This window comes from Myotis nattereri, assembly GCF_964212035.1.
Source record: "Myotis nattereri genome assembly, chromosome: 10".
Classification (NCBI taxonomy): domain Eukaryota; kingdom Metazoa; phylum Chordata; class Mammalia; order Chiroptera; family Vespertilionidae; genus Myotis; species Myotis nattereri.
In genome coordinates, this window is record NC_138085.1 from 39,252,399 (window position 1) to 39,272,067 (window position 19,669).

The 19,669-nt window shown below is 51.8% G+C and overlaps 2 protein-coding genes across 11 annotated transcripts in view; one reads left to right on the plus strand and one right to left on the minus strand.

The window, feature by feature from the left end:
- Window positions 1–19,669, plus strand: part of RTKN (rhotekin) — a gene marked incomplete at its 3' end in the record, with an annotated part of 28,811 nt that overhangs the window by 269 nt on the left and 8,873 nt on the right. For 3 of the 10 annotated variants that reach the window (XM_081101066.1, XM_081101068.1, XM_081101062.1), the window contains exon 1: window positions 19,193–19,307. The exons of 1 other annotated variant lie outside the window; for it this stretch is intronic. In XM_081101066.1, the coding sequence (XP_080957192.1) occupies window positions 19,284–19,307 (24 nt within the window). In that variant the 5' untranslated portion in view covers window positions 19,193–19,283. Of the gene's footprint in view, window positions 1–12,804; window positions 13,054–14,137; window positions 14,223–14,994; window positions 15,299–19,192; window positions 19,308–19,669 lie in introns of those variants that run through there. 6 more of the 10 variants (XM_081101064.1, XM_081101069.1, XM_081101063.1 and 3 more) reach the window with 5 other exon arrangements.
- On the minus strand, window positions 119–2,504 carry INO80B (INO80 complex subunit B). The gene is made up of 5 exons (XM_081100505.1): window positions 2,417–2,504; window positions 1,990–2,182; window positions 1,663–1,781; window positions 1,344–1,513; window positions 119–727 (listed from the first exon to the last, which is right to left on the minus strand). Exons 1-5 carry the CDS (start codon window positions 2,472–2,474, stop codon window positions 197–199), a joined length of 1,071 nt encoding a protein of 356 aa, XP_080956631.1. The 5' UTR covers window positions 2,475–2,504; the 3' UTR covers window positions 119–196.

The following is a 19,669-nucleotide window of genomic DNA, read 5'->3' on the forward strand; positions in this document are numbered from 1 at the left end:
TGCCCGGGCTTGACGGACGTTTCCGAGGCGTGAGCGCAGCTCTGATGGGGGCAGTATGTGTGGACAGGGAATTGGCTTCCCACACCCCATACACTCAATTCTGTAAACTCGGTACAAGTCGAGGCCCCGGATAACATTTAATAAGGAAGACACTGAATCGGGCAGGGGGGAGGGTACAGAGTCCTGGTTACGGGCCTTAAGTGGCCAAAAGGGGGGACCCGGGGCCTTCGGGTCTCCCCAGGCGCATCTGCAGGTTGATGCGGTAGCACTGCAGGCTGCAGAGTGCCTGGCCTGTGCGGGAGCAGGCGTAGCGGCGCGGGTGCGGACAGCCAGGGACCGAACACCGCGGAGGAGGGCCAGGCGGGGGTGGCCGCTGAGACACTGGTGCGGGGGTGGGGACGCCAGGTGGGAAGGAAAGGGTGGACCCCTGTGCCCCGCTGCTGTAGCGCACCATGGGGGCCGGGGCCGCGGCCCGTCCTCCCCGCCGCTCCCCCCTCGCGGCCCCTCGGCCCCCACGCCCGCTGGGCGCTGCCGTCTTGGTGAGGCGCTCGATAGTCTGGTTCTTGTGCTCCTCCGCCCGCCGCGCCGCCTGCAGCCGCCTCTTACGAGCCCGCTCCTCGCGCTTCAGCAGCATCTCCTCGGTGAGGGCGGGGGCCGGGCAGCCCCCAGCCACAGGCAGCGGCAGCATCGGGGAAGGCTGACTCTGCGCCTTCTGGAGCATAGCTCGCTGGGGAGAGACAGGTGGTGTCAGAAAATCAGGAAATGGAGAAGCGAGGTCTGCAGGAAGGGCCAGGAGGGCACGTGGAAAGCTAGGGTCACAAGGCCTTGGGAGGAGGGTGGGATGAGTGCCCTTTCCAGGAGCCCTTACTACTGCCTCCTCCCCCCGGGTCTCCAGACTTTCAGCTTTAGGTCCTTGACGCTCAAGGGGAAAAGTATCAGTAATGTTACCTGCCTGCCTTGTGTACCAAATTCTCTGCACCATATTTCTGAGGACTTCTGTTTGTTGTTAAATCTTTATCTCATTGAAGCATCAATTAGACAAGTGCTCAATGCCAGACCAAAGCTCCTCTGGTACTGGAAATGTTAGCTCTTCAAAGAGGTCTTCCCTCCCTATCTAATGTTTCTTTCCTACCACTTTCTGTTTCATCACCCTATTTTTTTTTTTATAAACTGCTTTTCAAGATTATTTCCTTATTTACCTACACACACATGAATACCAGCTCCATGAGAACAGTAAAGTGTCTTTTCTCCATCAGTGATTGCCCAATGCCCAGCAAAGTTCTTGGGACATGGAAGGTCCTCTCTAAATATCTGGTAACTGAATGAAGAATGAACCAATTTACCTGTCGAGCAGTGAGCAGCCGTTCATTGATCTCCTTCTTGAGATCCCCATTGTCATCTAGCTCCCCCTTCTCCAGGGCATCCAGCCACCTCTGTTCCTCCTCTTCCTCCTGACCCCCTAAGTCCCCCGACAAATCTCGAAGTGGGGAGGGGGACAAATTACTATCTTCATCTGGAGAGAGAAAAGTAGAATTGTTCAGGTGGGGCACCCGAATGTGGCCAAGTTAGTACTCAAAATTCCCTCCCTCCTCAGAAGTAACCTCCTCCCTTTCATCAGGTATAATGAGGAACCCTGTTTCCCCACCTCCAGCTCCTTCTCACCCAGCCAGGCACGGTACTGCTCAAGGGGGACTCCTTCCATTGGTTCCTCTTCATTGTCCACAACCATAAGGGGAGAGGGGGACCGGGGCCCCTCAGGGATCACAGTGAAGGTAGGAACACTGCAGAGAAGCAACACCACTCTGTAAGCGGGGCAAGTATCTTCCTTCCGCTCAGGAGCTACCTCCAGCTGTCCCCACACCCTCCAGGTTCTTCCTGGGCCCCCAAGTCACCGTGTCCACTCTATCTTCTGGAAAGCCCAGCCAGCGTCTCTTTTCTTTGCCTCCTTCTAAAGTTCCCCAAGTAAAACCTCGATTCCCTTGGCCTCACCTCTTGGTGCCCAGGACCTGCCCACCCAGCTTGATTTTGAGTTTGAGCTGGGGCTTGGCAGGAGACGGCTGCGTGGGCCCAGCTTCCTCTTCCTGATGGTGTTTTTTCTTGTGTTTCTTCTTGTGCTTCTTGTGCTTTTTCTTGTGCACTCCGTGGCCGTGGGCACCCGCCAGACTCAACTCCAGCGCCTCCCCTGCGGAAGGAGAGCCTGTCATCGGTGTGAGGCAGGAGTGGGGTAGTGAGAGCCCAGAAGAGCCCAGTTTCCCTAAGGGTTCCCACTCTTCCCGCGGTACTCGCTGTTACCATAGCAACAGCCCCGCCTTTCTCCTCCCACCTGTGGCCAAGTACCTTGAAAGCTCCGAGAAGCGAGAAAGGAACTCCTTTTCTGCGAAGGAACTCCTAAGTTGCTCTATCGACCCGCGCTTACCTGGCTCAGGGGCCTCCATAGCCCCAGAGGTGCTCCCGCGCCGCCACAGCTTACTCATGGGTTCCTGCTAGGAAAGGGGGCTGGAAATGATCAGGGAACAGGCAGACATGCCTCTTCCGCCCCGCGGAAGAACCGATTCCAGCAAAATAACCGGTACTTCCGGTGCGTAGCAACCATGTTTGTGCGGGGTACACATTGGCGCTAGAATCGTCCCTGAGAAACAACGATCCTCCCAACCAAAGTTCCGGCCCCTCAGTCTGGGACAATTCAAAAGGCTCGGCTTCGCTTTCGTTCCGTCTCTCCGTGGCAGAACCGGTGCCAGTGCGGGCGGTGTGACTATTACACTCCAGCGTCGTGAGCGTATGCTCCCGGCCAAGTTCGGGGCTAGGCAGTGAGGACACCAGGATGAATGTGGACACTCTCCTCTGACTTCGAGGAGCTAGCTCATAGCTCGGTACATAAACTAGAGTGCCCGCCAAATCGCAGAAGTGCTTAACAGCACAAGTCCTACGAGCAGGGCAAATGCTTAGTGTTTAAGCCTAAGTTCTCATCAGTAGGGAAATGGATAAATGAATTATGGTGCATCTGTGCAATGTGGGGCACCATGTTGCTAAAAAAATTAGAGTGATAAGTAATTGATAAGATTGACATGGAATGTAGATTCTAGTAGGTAATAGCATTGCAAACAATCTGTTGAAACACCAAAGTAAGTTGGTATATGGATTTGGAACATCCATACAATGGGAGGCTATGTTGCTATTAAAAGAAACGAGGCCCCAGAAGGCTACCCAAGAAACGGATGGGTGGCTGAAGGGAGGCTTGTTTTTCGTAAAATACCCTTTTGTGGCTATTAAATTTTGTATAAAATGTGTATGTTTAAACTAATTTAAAAAACACAAGGTAGCTCTGTGTGTGTTGATATAGGAAATAAAGCAAGTTTCAAGATGATGTGATTCCATTTAAAAGACATAGTAACTGGCTGGTGTGGCTTAGTTGGTTGGGACTCATCCAGTGTAATAGAAGGTGGTGGGTTAGATTTCTGGTCAGATCCCGAGATCGGGAACAGCCAATTCATATCGATGTGTTTCTTTCTCTCTCTCTCTCTCTCTCCCATCCTCTCTAAAAATCAATTAAAAAAAATTTTAAAGACATAATATGCTACTATATATATATATATATATATAGAAAAAAATCAAGGAGTGTATACTATACTGTTAATGGTGCTTATCTTTAGAAGTTGGGTTGGAGAACTTTCACTACCCAGATCTGTAAGGAATTTTCTTACAGCCAGTGTATATCAAAATTATAATTAGAAATAATTACCACCTATCCTATCTAATAAAAGAGAAACATGGTAATTGGCATACGACCACTACCCTTCCCATTGGCTAATCAGCGAGATATGCAAATTAACTGCCAGCCAAGATGGCTGCCGGCAGCCAGGCAGCTTGAAACTAACATGAGGCTTGCTTGCTTCAGTGACAGAGGACTCCAACGTTCCCCGCCTGCCGCTGCAGGCCTCTGAGCTGCAACTCTAAGCAACTATGTAACAAATATAGAAGCTAAACAAAACCCCAGAAACCTGCTTTAGTCCGCCCGGCTTCAGCCAGCAGGATCGCAACATTGTAAGCAAAGGCCAGAAACCTACTTTCAGCAGTGGAGGCCTAAGAGCTGGAGCCAAGCCTCAAAGCTAAAGCTGGCCCAGAATAAAAAAAAGAAAGAAAGAAAGAAAGGAGCGGTTGGGAGCTTCAGTCACCCCCAGCCTGAAAGCCCTCAGCCCCTAACCCAGACTGGCCAGGCACCCCAGTGGGGACCCCCACCCTGAAGGATGTGTGACCAGCTGCAAACAGCCATCATCCCCTCACCCAGGCTGGCCAGGCATCCCAGTGGGGACCCCCACCCTGATCCAGGATGCCCTTCAGGGCAAACCAGCCGGCACCCACCCGTGCACCAGGCCTCTACCCTATATAGTAAAAGGGTAATATGCCTCCCAGCACCGGGATCAGCGGAGCCGCGAGGCCTCCCGGCACCAGGATCAGCATGACAGGGGGCAGCGCCCAAACCCCCTGATCGCCCTGCGGTTCTGTGTGTGACAGGGGTTGGGTCCACAACCTCCCTATCCACAGGGGAAGGCGCCCCAACCCCCTGATCAGCCCTGCTCTATGCCTGATAGGGAGGAGCTCCCCAACCCCCTGATCGCCCTGCAGCTCTGTGTGTGACTGGGTGCGGCGCCCCAACCCCCCCCCCCCCCAAGGGGCCCTGCTCTGTGTGTGACAGGGTAGAGCCATAACCTCCCCATCGGCCCTGCCCTGAGTGTGACAGTGGCAGCGCCCCAACCCCCTGATCGGCCCTGCTCTGTGGGTGATAGAGGGCGGCGCCCCAACCCCCTGATGGGCCCTGCTCTGTGCGTGACAGGGTACGGAGCTCCAACCCCCCTGATGGGCCCTGCTCTGTGAGTGACAGGGGGCAGTGCCCCAACCCCCTGATTGGCCCTGCTCTGTGCGTGACAGGGGGTGGCGCCGCAACCTCCCCATCGACCCTGCCTTGAGTGTGACAGGGGACGGTGCCCCAACCCCCCAATCGGCCCTACCCTGAGCGTGACTGAGGGTGGCATCGCAACTCCCAATCCGCCCTGCTCTGTGCATGACAGGGGGTGGCGCCCCAACTCCCCAATTGGCCCTGCTCTAAGCCCGACCAGGGGCTGCACCTAGGGATTGGGCTTGCCCTCTGCCACCCGGGAGCAGGCCTAAGCCAGCAGGTCGTTATCTCCCGAGGGGTCCCAGACTGCGAGAGGACATAGGCCGGGCTGAGGGACCCTCCTCCCCCCCGAGTGCACAAATTTTTGTGCAACAGGCCTCTAGTATACATATATTTAAATAAGTCTGAGCTGTGTATGTGAACAAGGTAGCAGCAGTGAACAAAGAACTGATTCAAGAGATATCTCCTTGATAAAAATGAAAAGGAATCAATGAGCAATTATATATGGGAATTCCATCAGGAAGAAGTCAATGTAATATAGTGATTGATATTTTTAAAATGTTTTTTATTGATTTTTAGAGAGAGGGGAAAGGAGAGGGAAAGAGAGATAGAAACACTGATCTGCTGCTCCCTGTACATCCCCTGTCGGGGATCAAGCTCGGAAACCCGTCATGTGCCCTGTGGGGAATAGAACCAGTGCTCAGGTCTATGCTCAACCACTGAACCACACCAGCTGGGCGAAAGTGATTAATATTAAGAGTAAGACAAGCCTAGTATCAAATCCCAGTTCTATTACTTGTTACTTATGTAACCTTGGGCTCAAGGTTATTTAAGCTTTCTGAACCTCAGATTCCAGCTTTGTAAGATCGAATGAATTAGGATCTATCTACTTCATAGGGCTTTTTCAAGGGGTAAAGCAAATCAAGAATGCAAAGTACCTAGGGTCGTATCTGGCACATAGATGTTCAATAAGCACACAACAACAAGAATAGTAAACAACTACATTTCTAGCCCAAATATTTTTTGGGAGCAAGGTGTTTTAAATAAAGATAATATAGGGACAGAAGCAAGTAAGAAGGGAACATTTAGTGTTGCCTAAGGTAGATTTTTAAATGAAGTTATTATTTATTTATTTATTTTATATTTTTATTGATTTCAGAGAGGAAGGGAGAGGGAGAGATAGAAACTGGCTGCCTCCTGCACTTCCCCTACTGGGGATCGAGCCACAACCCGGGCATGTGCCCTTGACCAGAATCGAACCTGGGACCCTTCGGTCTGTAGGCTGACGCTCTACCCACTGAGCAAAACAGGCTAGGGCACCTACAGTACATTTGAACTGCCTGTGGGAATGCCCAAATAAGATGGACCACTGAGAGAAGAAGCCAGTGCAGAAGGTTGAGTGGTGGGTGTCATCAGCATAATAATGGAGGTCCCTAAAAAGCTGGGAACATAGACATTCCAAAATGAGCAAGTAGATGGAGAGAAAAGGATTGGGAACAGACCTGAGTGGGCACCTGTCCTGGCTGGGCAGGCAGAAGGAGAAGAGGCTATGTTGAGAAGAGGAGGTCAAGAGAGGCAAGAAAGGCACGCAAGGGCAAAGGGTATCGCCAGGGAAAGGCTATGATCAGCTGTGTACAGTTCTGCAAAGGGCAGGCTGAACTTTAAGAGCAGGATACATTCTAGCAGGATGTGAGGACAATAGTCCTGTATCACCAGAAGTTAAAATGAGGAGTCACCTGTAGTTAGAATTAGAGTTGATAACCTGCTTTTATATCCCTGCTCTCCCTTGATCCCCAGGGCAGCTCCCTAAGGAAGATGCTGTTGTTCCCTCATGAGGAAACTGAGGCTCAGAGAAGTTAAATGATTTGGCCAAAGTCACGTAGCTAAGGAGTGGCAGAGCCAGCCTCAAACCGAGGCTTCCTGATACTGGGTCCAGTGGTGTTTCCTCCACATCCTGATATCCTGCCGGGAGGAAATGGCGGCAGCAAGCAGCCACTGGCTTCATGACTTTGTTTTTAGTTTTGCTTTGTTTAGAGTGGCAGAGATTTGAGCAGGTTTGTAGGCGGAAAGGAAAAACTTCTGCTGAAAGAGTTCTTGGCCTTATTTTTTAAATATAATTTATTTTGAAATAATTTCAAACTCAGAGAAAAGTTTCAAGAAGGGTACAAAGAACTTTATCTCCTTAAGTAGATTGTTCCGTTGTTGACATATACCATTTTCTCCCTTACCCCATTATCATTCCTTTTCTAATTAATCTGAGAACAAATCTGTAGACATGATACTATTTCAACCTTAAATATTTCACTGTGTTTTTCTCAAAACAAGTACACTGTCCTACAACCTTGGTGCCACCCTCCCAATCCAGAAATTAACATCAATACAGCACTGCTGTCTAACCCACAGACCCCGCTCAAATTTCACCAACTGCCCAACGTTACCTTTTCCTTTCTAGCCCAGAATCCAAATTCAGGATCATGCATTACTTTTACTTATCATGTCTCTGATCTGCTCCCCCTCCCCCACCTTTTACTTATTTTATTTTATTTAAAAAAAATATGTTTTTATTGATTTCAGAGAGGAAAGGAGAGGGAGAGAGAGAGAGAAACATCAATGATGTGAGAGACACATTGCTTGGTTGCCTCCTGCATGCGCCCCGACTAGGGCCAGGGATCAAGCCTGCAACCGAAGTACATGCTCTTGACTGGAATGGAACCCAGGATCTTTCAATCCTTAGGCCTACGCTCTATTCATTGAGCCAAACCCGCCAGCCCCCAACCCCTTTAAAAAAATATGTTTTTATTGATTTCAGAGAGAGGAAAGGAGAGGGAAAGAGGGATGCAAACATCAATGATGAGAATCATTGATCCGCTGCCTCCTGCATGCCTCCTATTCAGGGATTGAGCCTGCAACCCGGGCCTGTGCCCTGACCAAGAGTTGACCCATGACATCCTGGTTCATGGGTCAACACTCAACCACTGAGCTACACTGGCCAAACTCTTTGATATGCTTTAATCTGGAACATTTCTTTTGTGTCCTTGGCGGTTATAGAGTACAGGCCTGTGACTCTGTAGGATGTCCCTCAACCTGGATCCATCTGGTGTTTCATTATATCTAGACCCGTAACTTCTCGGTAGGAGTACTACACAAAAAATGATTATGGTGTATTCTTTTCAGAGTCTGGCCTCAGGAGGCCCATGATGTCAGCCTACCCCACTATTGATGATACTAAACTTGACCACCTGGTCAAGGCGGTATCTGTCACTTTTCTTCACTATAAAGTCACCATTTTTTTTATATATGTATTTTATTGATTTTTTACAGAGAGGAAGGGAGAAGGATAGAGAGTTAGAAACATCGATGAGAGAGGAACATCGATCAGCTGCCTCGTGCACACCCCCTACTGGGGATGTGTCCGCAACCAAGGTACATGCCCTTGACTGGAATCGAACCTGGGACCTCTCAGTCCGCAGACCGACGCTCTATCCACTGAGCCAAACCAGTCAGGGCTAAAGTCACCATTTTCACCTTTGTAATTAATGAGTATTTTCTGGGGAAAATACTCTGAAACTAATATGCTGTTCATCAAACCTCCACCTACCATGATAAGTAAAAGTAATGCATGATCCTGAATTTGGATTCTGGGCTAGAAAGGAAAAGATAACATTGGGCAGTTGGTGAAATTTGAGCGGGGTCTGTGGGTTAGACAGCAGTGCTGTATCGATGTTAATTTCCGGATTGGGAGGGTGGCACCAAGGTTGTAGAACAGTGCACTTGTTTTGAGAAAAAGACTGAAATATTTAAGATTGAAATAATATCATGTCTACAATTTGTTCTCAGATTAATTAGAAAAGGAATGATAATGGGGTAAGGGAGAAAATGGTATATGTCAAGGCTTAGTATCCATTGATAAATACAGTATAAATCAACACACACCACTTTAACAATAGCCAAATGGTGTAATAATCTTTTTACTTCCATTATTCCATCTACTGTGAAGTTGGCGTTCTACTGTGAAGAAGAGCTTTCTCTTCTTACATTCATTTACATGTGTATTTATTTATATCAGTAAGGATTCCTGTTTCAGTCAGCAGGTTGTAATACATTACCATCATTATTTATTTTATGCTCAAATTTGTCTCAGATTTGTCAGTGGGCATTTCTTTAAGATGGCTTCTGTGTCCTTTTGACATGTCTCCATCATATTTTGAGCACTTTTTTTTTTTTACTTCCTTGCACTACAGAATGATTTGGGCTCATCTTGTACTTTTCCTGGATAAGGGGTGGGAACCAAGGGAGGCTAGGCAGGAAGAACACATTGCTGAGGTTACACCAGGTCACACCAAATTCCCACCTCAGGCATCTTCTGGTGAGGGTTTCCCACTCCTCATGGGCTGCAGGTGCAGTAATGATAACTGGACTCCCCTGGATCCTGTTTTCACTCATTCAAGATTCAAAGTCCAGTTGGGAGCATTTCAGTTGGTTGGCTTAGGCGAAGTGCCTACCTCTGGGCTCTGAAGCGTGGGAGGGAGGATGAATGTCCTACAGCTGCCAGCCAGAAAGAGGGTAGAGCCTTAACTTGCTAATATTATCCACAGTAGGGGGCTGTGCAGAAATAGGAAGATTATTTGAACCCTGAGTGACCAACACCTCCTTCCCCCCAATATCTACTTCATAGTTGGAGATCTGCAGCCTCCTACTAGAGATTGAGTCATAAGCTAAAGAAAAGGTTGGAAAGATTATGCACCAAACCATGCTGGTAAATGTTTAACACAAACTCCGGGGTGTGCGTCTGGGCCCTTATTTATAGTGTTCACCTATTTCTGTTGTGTAAATAGCTCTTCCACCATGGCCAGCTTCAAATGTGAGTCAAGACAGAGCTGGGAGGAGGTGTGCAGTAGGTCACCATTACATAGCAATTGCACCAAACAGATACTATAGATGTAAACAACCTCAAGAGGTAATAGGAAAATGCAGTAAAATAATTAGGAGACAGTGGGTTTTGCTTTAATTAATTAATTAATTTACTTTGTTAACCCTCACCCCAAAATATTTTTTTCCATTGATTTCCAAAAGGGAGGGAAATAGGGAGGGAAAGAAAGAGAGAGAGGTGAAAGACACATGGATTGGTTGCCTCCCTAAGTCGCCCCAACCTGTAGGGATTGAACCTACAACCCAGGTATGTGCCCAGGGATCTGAGATCCGTCAGTTCTTGGACTGATACTCTAACCACAGAGCCACAACGACCAGAGCTCACGTTGTTTTAATGAAATTTATTTAGCTCTGGCTGGTATGGCTCAGTTGGTTAGAGCCGTGGTCGGCAAACTGCAGCTCGCGAGCCATACGTGGCTCTTTGGCCCCTTGAGTGTGTCTCTTCCTAAGCCTTAGGAGTACCCTAATTAAGTTAATAACAATGTACCTACCTATATAGTTTAAGTTTAAAAAATTTGGCTCTCAAAAGAAACTTCAGTCGTTGTACTGTTGATATTTGGCTCTGTTGACTAATGAGTTTGCCGACCACTGGAGAGTGTCATCCCATATACCAAACTGTGGTGGTTCAATTCCAGGTCATGGCAACTTATGGATGTTTCCCCTCCACCCCCATTCCCCTCTTTAAAATCAATTAAATAAATAAATTTAAGTTTATTTAGTTGTGAATTTTTAATTTAAATTTTAATTAAACCTGTAACAACTGAAATGCACAATTCTGGACAATTCAGCAGTTGTCTCTCATGAGCCAGTGTGAGGTACCATACTATCCTGGCATTTCTCTGTGATGGTGGGGAAGGCATTTTTACTGATTAATTTTTTTAACTTTATATTATTTTTAAAAGGTAGGATTAGGAGTGTTTTTATGTTGTGTGTGTGTTGTTGTTTTTTTAAATTTCAGAGAGAGGAAGGGAGACAGAAAGAGGGATAGAAACATCAATGAGAATCATGGATCAGATGCCTCCTGCACGCCCCCTACTGGGGATAGAGCCTACAACCCTGGCATGTGCCCTGACTGGGAATCCAACCATGACCTCCTAGTATAGGTTGATGCTCACCCACTGAGACACACCAGCTAGGCTCTATGTGTTTTTAAATAAGAATTTTAATTTATTGTGTGTTTACCACCAAAACTCAGGTCTCCTCCTGTCACCATTTATCTCCCTTTACTCTAAAAAGATATGGACCCAGAATTCTTTTTCAACCATCTTGCTATGCTATAGAGCAGCAGTTCTCAACCTGTGGGTCGCGACCCCTTTGGGGGTCAAAGACCCTTTCACAGGGGTTGCCTAAGACCACCGGAAAACACATATATAATTACATATTGTTTTTGTGATTAATTACTCTGCTTTAATTATGTTCAATTTGTAACAATGGAATTGGGGGTCACCACAACATGAGGAGCTGTGTTAAAGGGTCGCAGCATTAGGAAGGTTGAGAACCACTGCTGTAGAGAGTGACGTCAACATGGAGGAAAGAAGAGCGAGATGATTGGAAGAGATGGGATCTCTTGACACCAAATGAATGCCTGGGTCAAGCCACATCCAAAGCCTGACCTCTTCTGCCATTTTAGTTCCTTAAAATAATAAATTTCCCCTTTTGCTGAAGTAATTTTAATTCAGGTTTTCTAAAAGAATCTATATATATAAAAGGCTAATATGCAAAGTGTTCCCAGGAGTTCAACCAGGAGACTGGGAGTTCTATTGCTCACTATGATGTGCGCTGATCACCAGGGGGCGGTGGGGAAGAAGGAAGGCCCTGGCCAGCAGCCGCTAGGGACCCTACCCAAGCACCAATTTTGTGCACTGGGCCTCTGGTATTGAATAATTTGCCGTAGCAGAGCTGTGCTAACCTGGGCTCTCTAAAGCCAAAGGCAGGCATTTTTCTGGCTCCAGCCCATGTGCTATGGAGCCCCCTCCCTCTCTCTCTCAAGTTCTCCCAGTAAGTTCTCCGGTCCCCAGGAGACTCCTCATGTGTGGTCAGCAAGTCCATCCTCTGCCATTTCCTTCTCTCTAACCGGGCTCTCTGGGGGTGAGGAAGGGCCCCCTTTTTCTGCAGAGGCAGAGAGTGGTAATCCTGCCTCAGCTGACCCAGCAAAAACAGTTGGGAGATACCCACTATGGATGCTGCTATATCCTCCCCTTCTTAAGGCTCTTAAGGTCTGGGTCCAGGGAGCTGAGGTCGCTGGTGCCCCCTCCAAGGGCACGAGGGCGCTGCACCTGCTCCCTTTTCTTCTTAGCTCCACTTAAGGGGCACTTGTGCTGCGCCAGGCACAACGCTGGGCATTTTACCCTCACTGTCATACGTAATTCCCATAGCCACCTGGGGATAATTACTGCATCTCCATTGAGCAGATACGAAAACAGAAGCCCAGAAAGTTAAACGTCTTTCTGAGTCAGGGCGTCAGTTAGGAAGTGCCAGAACAGGTTTCCTAGCCGTGCCCCTTGACTTGTGGCCGTTAGGGAAGGCAGGATAGTTGGGAGGAAGCCTAACAAAGGAAGGCGACAAAGAAGGAATATTTGGGACTGTGGGAAGTCGAAAGGGTCTGCTGGGAAGCTGCTGACAGGTGAGATTAGGCTGGAGATGCCTGCGCCCCGGGCGATCCACGTGGGGCCGGGATTTTCCATGCGCAAGTAGCCAGGCGTGCCAGGTGGGGGCGGCTGGGGGCGGGGCTTCCCTTGGCCCTCCCCTCGCCCAGGTGTGGCGCCCGGACCCCGGCCGGAAGGGACTGTGCGCCCCCGCAGTGCTCCGGAGGTGCGGGGTCCGCGGGCGGACGGGCTGTCGGGCTGTCGGGCCAGGCTTGCTCGGGAGGGGCTGAGCTAGGGTGGCGAGGGCGCCCCGGAACCGGCCCCACCGAACGGGCCTTTGGCGGGGGTGGAAGAGGAGGGGGCCGCGCCCTGCCCGGCCCAGGTATTGTCTCCGGGGGCGGAGTTTGGGAACCGGCCGCGGAGCTTCCCGGCGGGACCGGCGGGCGGGCGTCGAGGGACCGAAGCCGACGAGACCCGGCGGAGAGCGGTGGCGCGGGGGGCGCACTGGACGGGCCAACGCGCCCAGCCGCCAGCATGTTCTCTCGAAACCACCGGAGCCGGGTCACGGTGGCCAGGGGCTCCGCCTTGGAGATGGAGTTCAAGCGCGGCCGCTTCCGACTCAGCCTCTTCAGCGACCCCCCCGAGGTGAGACCCCGCGCCCCCCGCCCTCCGCCGCCGGAGCTCCCGGGGCCAGCCGTGTGGCCCCCGCCCGCGCGCACGCCGGAGGGGCGGGGACGCCGCCGCCGCGTCCAAACCCGTGCTTGTTGACTTTTAAAAAGCGTGTTTTTATTAATTTCAGAGAGGAAAGGGGAGGGAGAGAAACATCAATGATAAGAGAGAATCGTTGCTCTGCTGCCTCCCGCACGCTCTTGGGGAGCGAGCCTGCAACCGGGCGTGTGCCCCTGACCGGAATGGACCCGGGACCCTTCAGTCCGCAGGCCGGCGCTCTATGCACTGAGCCGAACCGGCTGGGGCTTGCTGGCTTTAAAAGTCGGGCGCAGACCCAGTGTCCGCACGTTCATCGGACCTGTGCCACCCCAGACTCCCTGGCCCAGTTGGGATGATCTGCCTCTGTCGGGACGAGCTTCGGTTGGTCTCAATTTAAGGGGTCCCAGGCTCGATTCCCAAAATGTATCTGGCATCTCCCGGCATCCCCGGGCAAAGGGTGGTGGGCAGCTAGGCCCAGCAGCTTGGACCTTCCCCCTGGGCGCCAGCCCCCTCTCCACCCTCAGTCTCCACTGTCAGCCCGGTTGGCCCCTTCGCCCAGGCACTTCCCAGTCACCCCTCTGTGCGGCTGCAGGGCTGGGAGTGTGTGTGCGTGTGCGTGTGTGTGCGCCCGCGTGTGTGGTCCCTCTATAATGGTCAGGGACTATTCCCACACCCAGACTATCAGCCTCCTTTCCTGGGCCCGAGAGGAGTTCAGTCTTTAGTCTGACAGTTTCCTCCCGGGCCCAGCGCTCTCCGCGATGCAAGGTCTGAACCCCACTTGTAACTCCCTAACGAGGTTCGGGAGGGGCTGCGCGGGGAGTGGGCACAGCCAGGGGGCTGCCCAAGGGCAGCTGTCCTTCACTGCTGGGCCTGGAAGAGTTAAGTGAGGGGCCTTACTCCCACCCTCGGGCCGGGATTCCAGGCCGGGCTCCTGCGGGCCCCCCCCCCCCCCCCACCGCAGCCTGCCCAGAACAAAGGCCCTTTCACGCATGTTCCGGTGTCCCGGGCCTTCTCTGACTCAGAAGCTAGTGAACTTGGAGGAGAGGGCCCTCTTGTCGGGTCCCCCAAAAGTAACCCCGTCCCGGGCCAGCGTGGGAGAGTGAGGGGTGAGGCCCGGAGGCGGGGGTGGGGGGGTAAAAGGGGGGGGAGGGGCCTGTGCGCTGGGGCGGCCCCGGGAGAAGCCCTAGGGTCTGGCGTTGAGGAGCGGGGCGGAGCTGCGGGCCGGCCGGCCGCCCTGGGGTGTGTGACTCCGTGGGTCTGGGGTGGAGGCGGGTCGGGGGGCAGAGCTGCAGCTGGCTGGGAATCGGGGCTGGTTTCCTGTCTGGGAGGGAAGGGGCCCGCAGAGGGGAGCGGGGGCAGCGGCAGCACGCAGGCACACCCCTGCCGTTCTCCCTCCCTCTTCTCCCTTCTGCTGGAAAAGCGAGGTAACTGTGAGCCTAGGGTGGGTCGGGCTGGACGGGGCCCCGAGTTGGAAGAAGTGGCCCTGGGGGATGGGCCGCATTTACCCCTTTGTCCCACTGCCTGGCTCACTCCCCCAGGTCCTCACCTCCATTCCTCTCCAGAAAGCTCCAAGCTCCTGACAAACGTCCGGACTCTGCAGAACCTAAGGGAGGCGTCCCCTCCCTGCCCCCTTCCAGCTGTGCCTGCCCCTCAGGCCCTCCTGGCACACAGATTCTCTGTCCACCCGCCAGGGATGTGGGCGGGGGCTGGGGAGGGACCAGAGTCGGAATGAAAGGGCCTTTTTCTTCCACAGCTGGGAGAACAGCTGCCACCAAAGCAAGACTGGACACTCTGTGCCCAGAGTCCCCTCTGCAGCGGGCCTCCCCTCCTGGGACCCCACTTATCCTCACCTTACTTTCTTTTCCTTTCATGCCCGGCTCCCGCCAGGGCCCTGCAACAGCGGTAGGCAGAGGAAGTTTGTCACAGCAGCCAGAGGGGTCTGACAGGAGTGCAGAGGGGCAGAGTACCCTCTGCCCTCTGCCCAAGAGCTGCCCACCTCTTTCTAGACCCAGGGGAGCAGTGGGAGGAGGAATTGTGGGGCAACGTGGTGCCGGCCCGCCCCTTCCCTCTGGAGGGGTTGACGAGGGAAGGGGCACTAGGGGGCACAGAGATGCAGGACAGATTGCACATCCTGGAGGACCTGAATATGCTCTACATTCGGCAGATGGCGCTCAGCCTGGAGGTAATGACCCCCAACCCCACCCCCAGGGCACCTCTTTGGCAAGCATCCCAGCCCCAGTTTCTGCCCTGCCCAACCCTCCTGGGGCTGAGTGGGGAGGGCAGGCCTGCTCAGAGTGGGAGAGGCACAGGTGGTTCTGTATCCCCTGCCTTGGGTGCTGTGTGGATCAGGCTCAGTATTGCCAATCAGAGCGTTCTATTGACAGCGGGGTCTTGTCTTCACACGACTTATGGAAGCTCTGTGGGTGGGTGTAGATGGGAAGAAAAGAGGAGTTCAGTGTGGGAGAGGTTTGCAGGAAGGATATGGCCTTCCTGGAGAAGGGGAAGGGGCCCTGGGGCAGGATGTAAAGATTTTGCTGACCCTGGAGATGGCAGGGAGCTATTTATTTATTTATTTATTTAAATATATTTTATTGATTTTTTACAGAGAGGAAGGGAGAGGGATAGAGAGTTAGAAACATCGATCAGCTGCCTCCTGCACACTCCCTACTGGGTATGTGCCCGCAACCAAAGTACATGCCCTTGATCGGAATCGAACCTGGGACGCTCTATCCACTGAGCCAAACCGGTCAGGGCGAGCTATTTATTCATATAGTTATTCTTAAACACGTTTATTGAACACTTACTATATGTCAAGTTCCTTTCTAGTTCATGGTATATACTTAAGTGAATCTGACAGGAAAGGTCCATTCTGCTGGGGAACAGATAATAAACATGCAAACACATAATCTCACAGTGAAATCATGATGAAAATGGAGATATAAACAGCGTGAGGTATAGTGAGGGTAGCATTAGATGTAGAGGTCAGGGAAGGCCTCCGTGAGGAGACCCTTGAGCTGAGACCAGGGGGGTGTGAAGATATGTGAAGAATGAAGGAAGAGCTTTCTAGACAGAGGGCAAAGCAAGCGCAAAGGCCCTTAAATGGGGATGAGTTCCAGTTCCAGTTCCAGTGTGGCTGGAACATAGTAGCTGGGGTTGAGCTCGTGGGCAGGGGCCAGATTATGCAGGGCTTGAAGGCCATGCCAGGGCACTTAGATTTTACTCTCACTGTGATGTTGGCCCATGGAAGGGTTTTAAGCAGAGGGATGACTCATCTAATGTTTTAAAGTGATGGCTGCTGAGAGTAGGCTAGGCTGGGGCGGGGGTAGAAGAGAGGAAGGTTGGAAGTGGGGTAGCAGAAGACCGCCAGAAAAAAGGTTGTTACAGCCTCAGGGTAGTGAACCTGATGGTGCGGATGAGAGTGCTCGTGGTGGAGACAAGAAGGGGGTGGACTTCAAATGATGGCACTGGATCTGACAGGGCTTGCTGATGGATTGGACGTGAGGGGTGAGGCAAAGAGAGGACTCGAGGATGAGTCCTAGGCTGTGGCTAAGCAACTGGGCAGTGTGGCAGTGGACTGGAATGAGGAAGAGGGAGGAGTCTGTGGACCTGACCACCTGGACCAGGCAGGGGTTTTCTGCTGAGGAAGGTCAGAGGCAGGACTAAAGAGTCATGATCAGAAATGGCAATTTATTTCATGTCACCGCTCTTGGCCCCACTCCCCCCACACACACTCCCTGGAGCAGAGTAGACATTACCTGTCAATCATAGCACTCTGTTTTCTTCTTCTTTTTTTAGTATATTTGTATTGATTTTAGAGAGGAAAGGAGAGGGAGAGAGACAGAAACATCAATGATGAGAAAAAATCATTGATTGGCTGCCTCCTGCACAACCTCTACTGGTGATTGAGCCCATAACCTGGGCATATGCCCTGATCGGAATCGAACCGTGACCTCCTGGTTCGTAGGTCAAAGCTCAACCATTGAGTCACACCAGCCAGGTAATCATGGCCTAGGAATCTTTCTCAGCACAACCTTGGCAAAAAATTATGCAGGTTGCTTCCTCCATAAGGGTACCAGGTAGAGTTAAGAGTCCTGACCTGGTTTGGGGCTGCATCAGGAGGGGACACCTTTACCTAATTTGTTCACCTGGAGAAGGTCACCCTTTTCTCATATGCAGAAAGTTACCCAATGAGCCCATTGAGATTTTGACACTATGTAGTGTCCTGTCTTGGCACGGGAAATAAACCTGTTTGCCATCCCTAGTCCTCTGCAATGTCCATGTTCCTAGTTACATGTGGCTATTTAAAATTACAATTTAATTAAAATGAAATAAAAGATTCAGTTCCTTAATAGCTCTAGCCACATTTCAAGTGCTAGATGACTATTGATTATTTCCATCATTGCAGGAGATTTTATTGCTCAGAGCTGGTCTAGATGTTGAAATGTTTAAATTCCGACCTCCCCTTACCCCCACCATGTAGGTTTTCTCCATGTGAGGTCTGCCCACGTTCTGGAACAGAGGAGGAGGCTTAGGTTTCACTTTTGCCACCTCTCCTTCAGCCTGTGCTGTGCTCTTTCTCCATGAAACTCAGCAGTACCCCCACCAAGGGAGACCCATTGTGTTTTTGTTTGTTTATTTGTTTTTGATGTATTTCCTCTTATGATTTTCTTTCTTTTTTAAAAAAAATATATTTATTGATTTCAGAAAGGAAGAGAGAGGGAGAGAGAGATAAAAATATTAATGATGAGAGAGAATCACCGGCTGCCTCCTGGGCATGTTCCCTGACCGGGAATCGAACCATGACCTTGACCTCCTGGTTCATAGGTTGACTCTCACCCACTTAGCTACACCAGCCAGGGATTGGCAAGAGAGGTAGTCATGGCAGAATAAATCCAAGACAATTTTCTGGAAGAGGTAATGTAAGCTACAAGTAAAGGGGAGGTGAAAGAAAGGCGATCTTCATGTCTTCAAACATGTGCTGAGCCCACCCTGGTTGGTGTGGCTCAGTTGACTGAGTGTCCTCCAGAGCATGAGGAGGTTGCTGGTTCCATTCACAGTGAGGGCACATGCCCCCTGCAGCTGGATCCCTGTAGGGGTTGTGAGGAGGCAGCCTATTGAAGCACATCCATGTTTCTCTCTCTCTCCCTTCCTCTCTCTCTCAAAATCAATTAAAAAATATACTTAAAAAAATATATGTGTTGGCCCCAGGTAGAGGTTAAACTTTCCCACTTAATCCTCAAGCAATGCGAAGAAGGGGGTGGAATAACCCCTGTTTACACACTGGGGCTGTAGAGGTTATGTTCTCATAGCTAGTCAAGTTCCTGAGTGCTGATCTGAGCTGAGCCCTGGTGGAGATTCTGAAGGGAACAGAAGGTGAAGCTGAGCAGGAAGTCAGGGACAGAGGGGGGGGTGGGGGTGGGGCGGGGGGAGGGGACAGGAAAGGATGTCCCTGGGGGGCCTGATGTGTGTTGGGGCTTCTGCTCATTGCTCATCCTCCTTCACCCCTTGGGGCCTGACCCAGGTCCAGTTGACATCCATCTCTGAGCTCTTTCTCTGGAGAGTCTGGTGAAAATGCTGCCTCCCTGGGGAGAGGGGGTGTGTGGGTGGGGAGGGGGCGACAAAAAGCCATCCCTGGGGTGGGTGGGGAGGTGGGCGCAAGCACAGGGATCTAGAGACTGCGCCGGGATTCCTGAGATGCTCTGTCCAGCGGTGGGAGCCGGGATATCTAGGCCGTGGGAAGCTGGATTTGGGGCTGGAGGGCGGTGGGCAGACCGCAGCAGGGGTGTCTGGGTCCTTAGGGTCATCTGGGCTGGGCCCAGGGACTTCTCCGGCCGGTTACTCCAATTTACACCCTATACTCTCCCCGCCCCCTCCCCAGGCCAGGGGTCACCTTGGAGGGCAGCTGCACCGCCAGGAGCCTCCTGCAGCTCCAGCGAGTGCTGTGGCCCTAAGCCCTTTCCAGGACAAGGGGGCGCTCTCAGAGGTTCCGTACACCCGACTGGCTCTTCGGGAGCCCGGGAGCCCCTCAGCCGCTCTCGCGGAGGTTGGGAGCTGATGTCACCGGTGCCCTGAGCGCCGCGGGCGGGGCCTCTGAGTGGGCACCCAGACGCCAGACGGTGCAGCCGGCTCCAGACCAGCGCGCTGCCTGTGGCTGCGTGGCAGGCGCAATGGCCAGGGCTAGGGAAGGATCCGTGAGTGCTGGGGCTGGGCTGCCAGCCAGGAGGGGCCTTGAGGATGCCTGTCTGTTCCCTCCCCGCTGTTCCTCCCCCCACCCGCCCCCCCATTTGGGGTGTTTGTGGAAGAAGCTGGATGCAGAATGGGATGGGGGTTGGCAAGCGGGGAAGCTTAGCAGAGGTGGACCATGGTGCAGACAGACCTAGCGGGGTTTGGGGGAGCTGTGTAGTCTCGGAGAGCTTCCGGGTGGAAGAGGCTTTGGGACCGGGTTGGCTTATTTCTGATGGGTCGGGAAGGGAAGCATGGATAGTGCTGAGGTAAGGGGTGATGAGAGGCTGGCTTTGCACAACGGCCCCGGTATAGTGAAGGAAGAATTTGC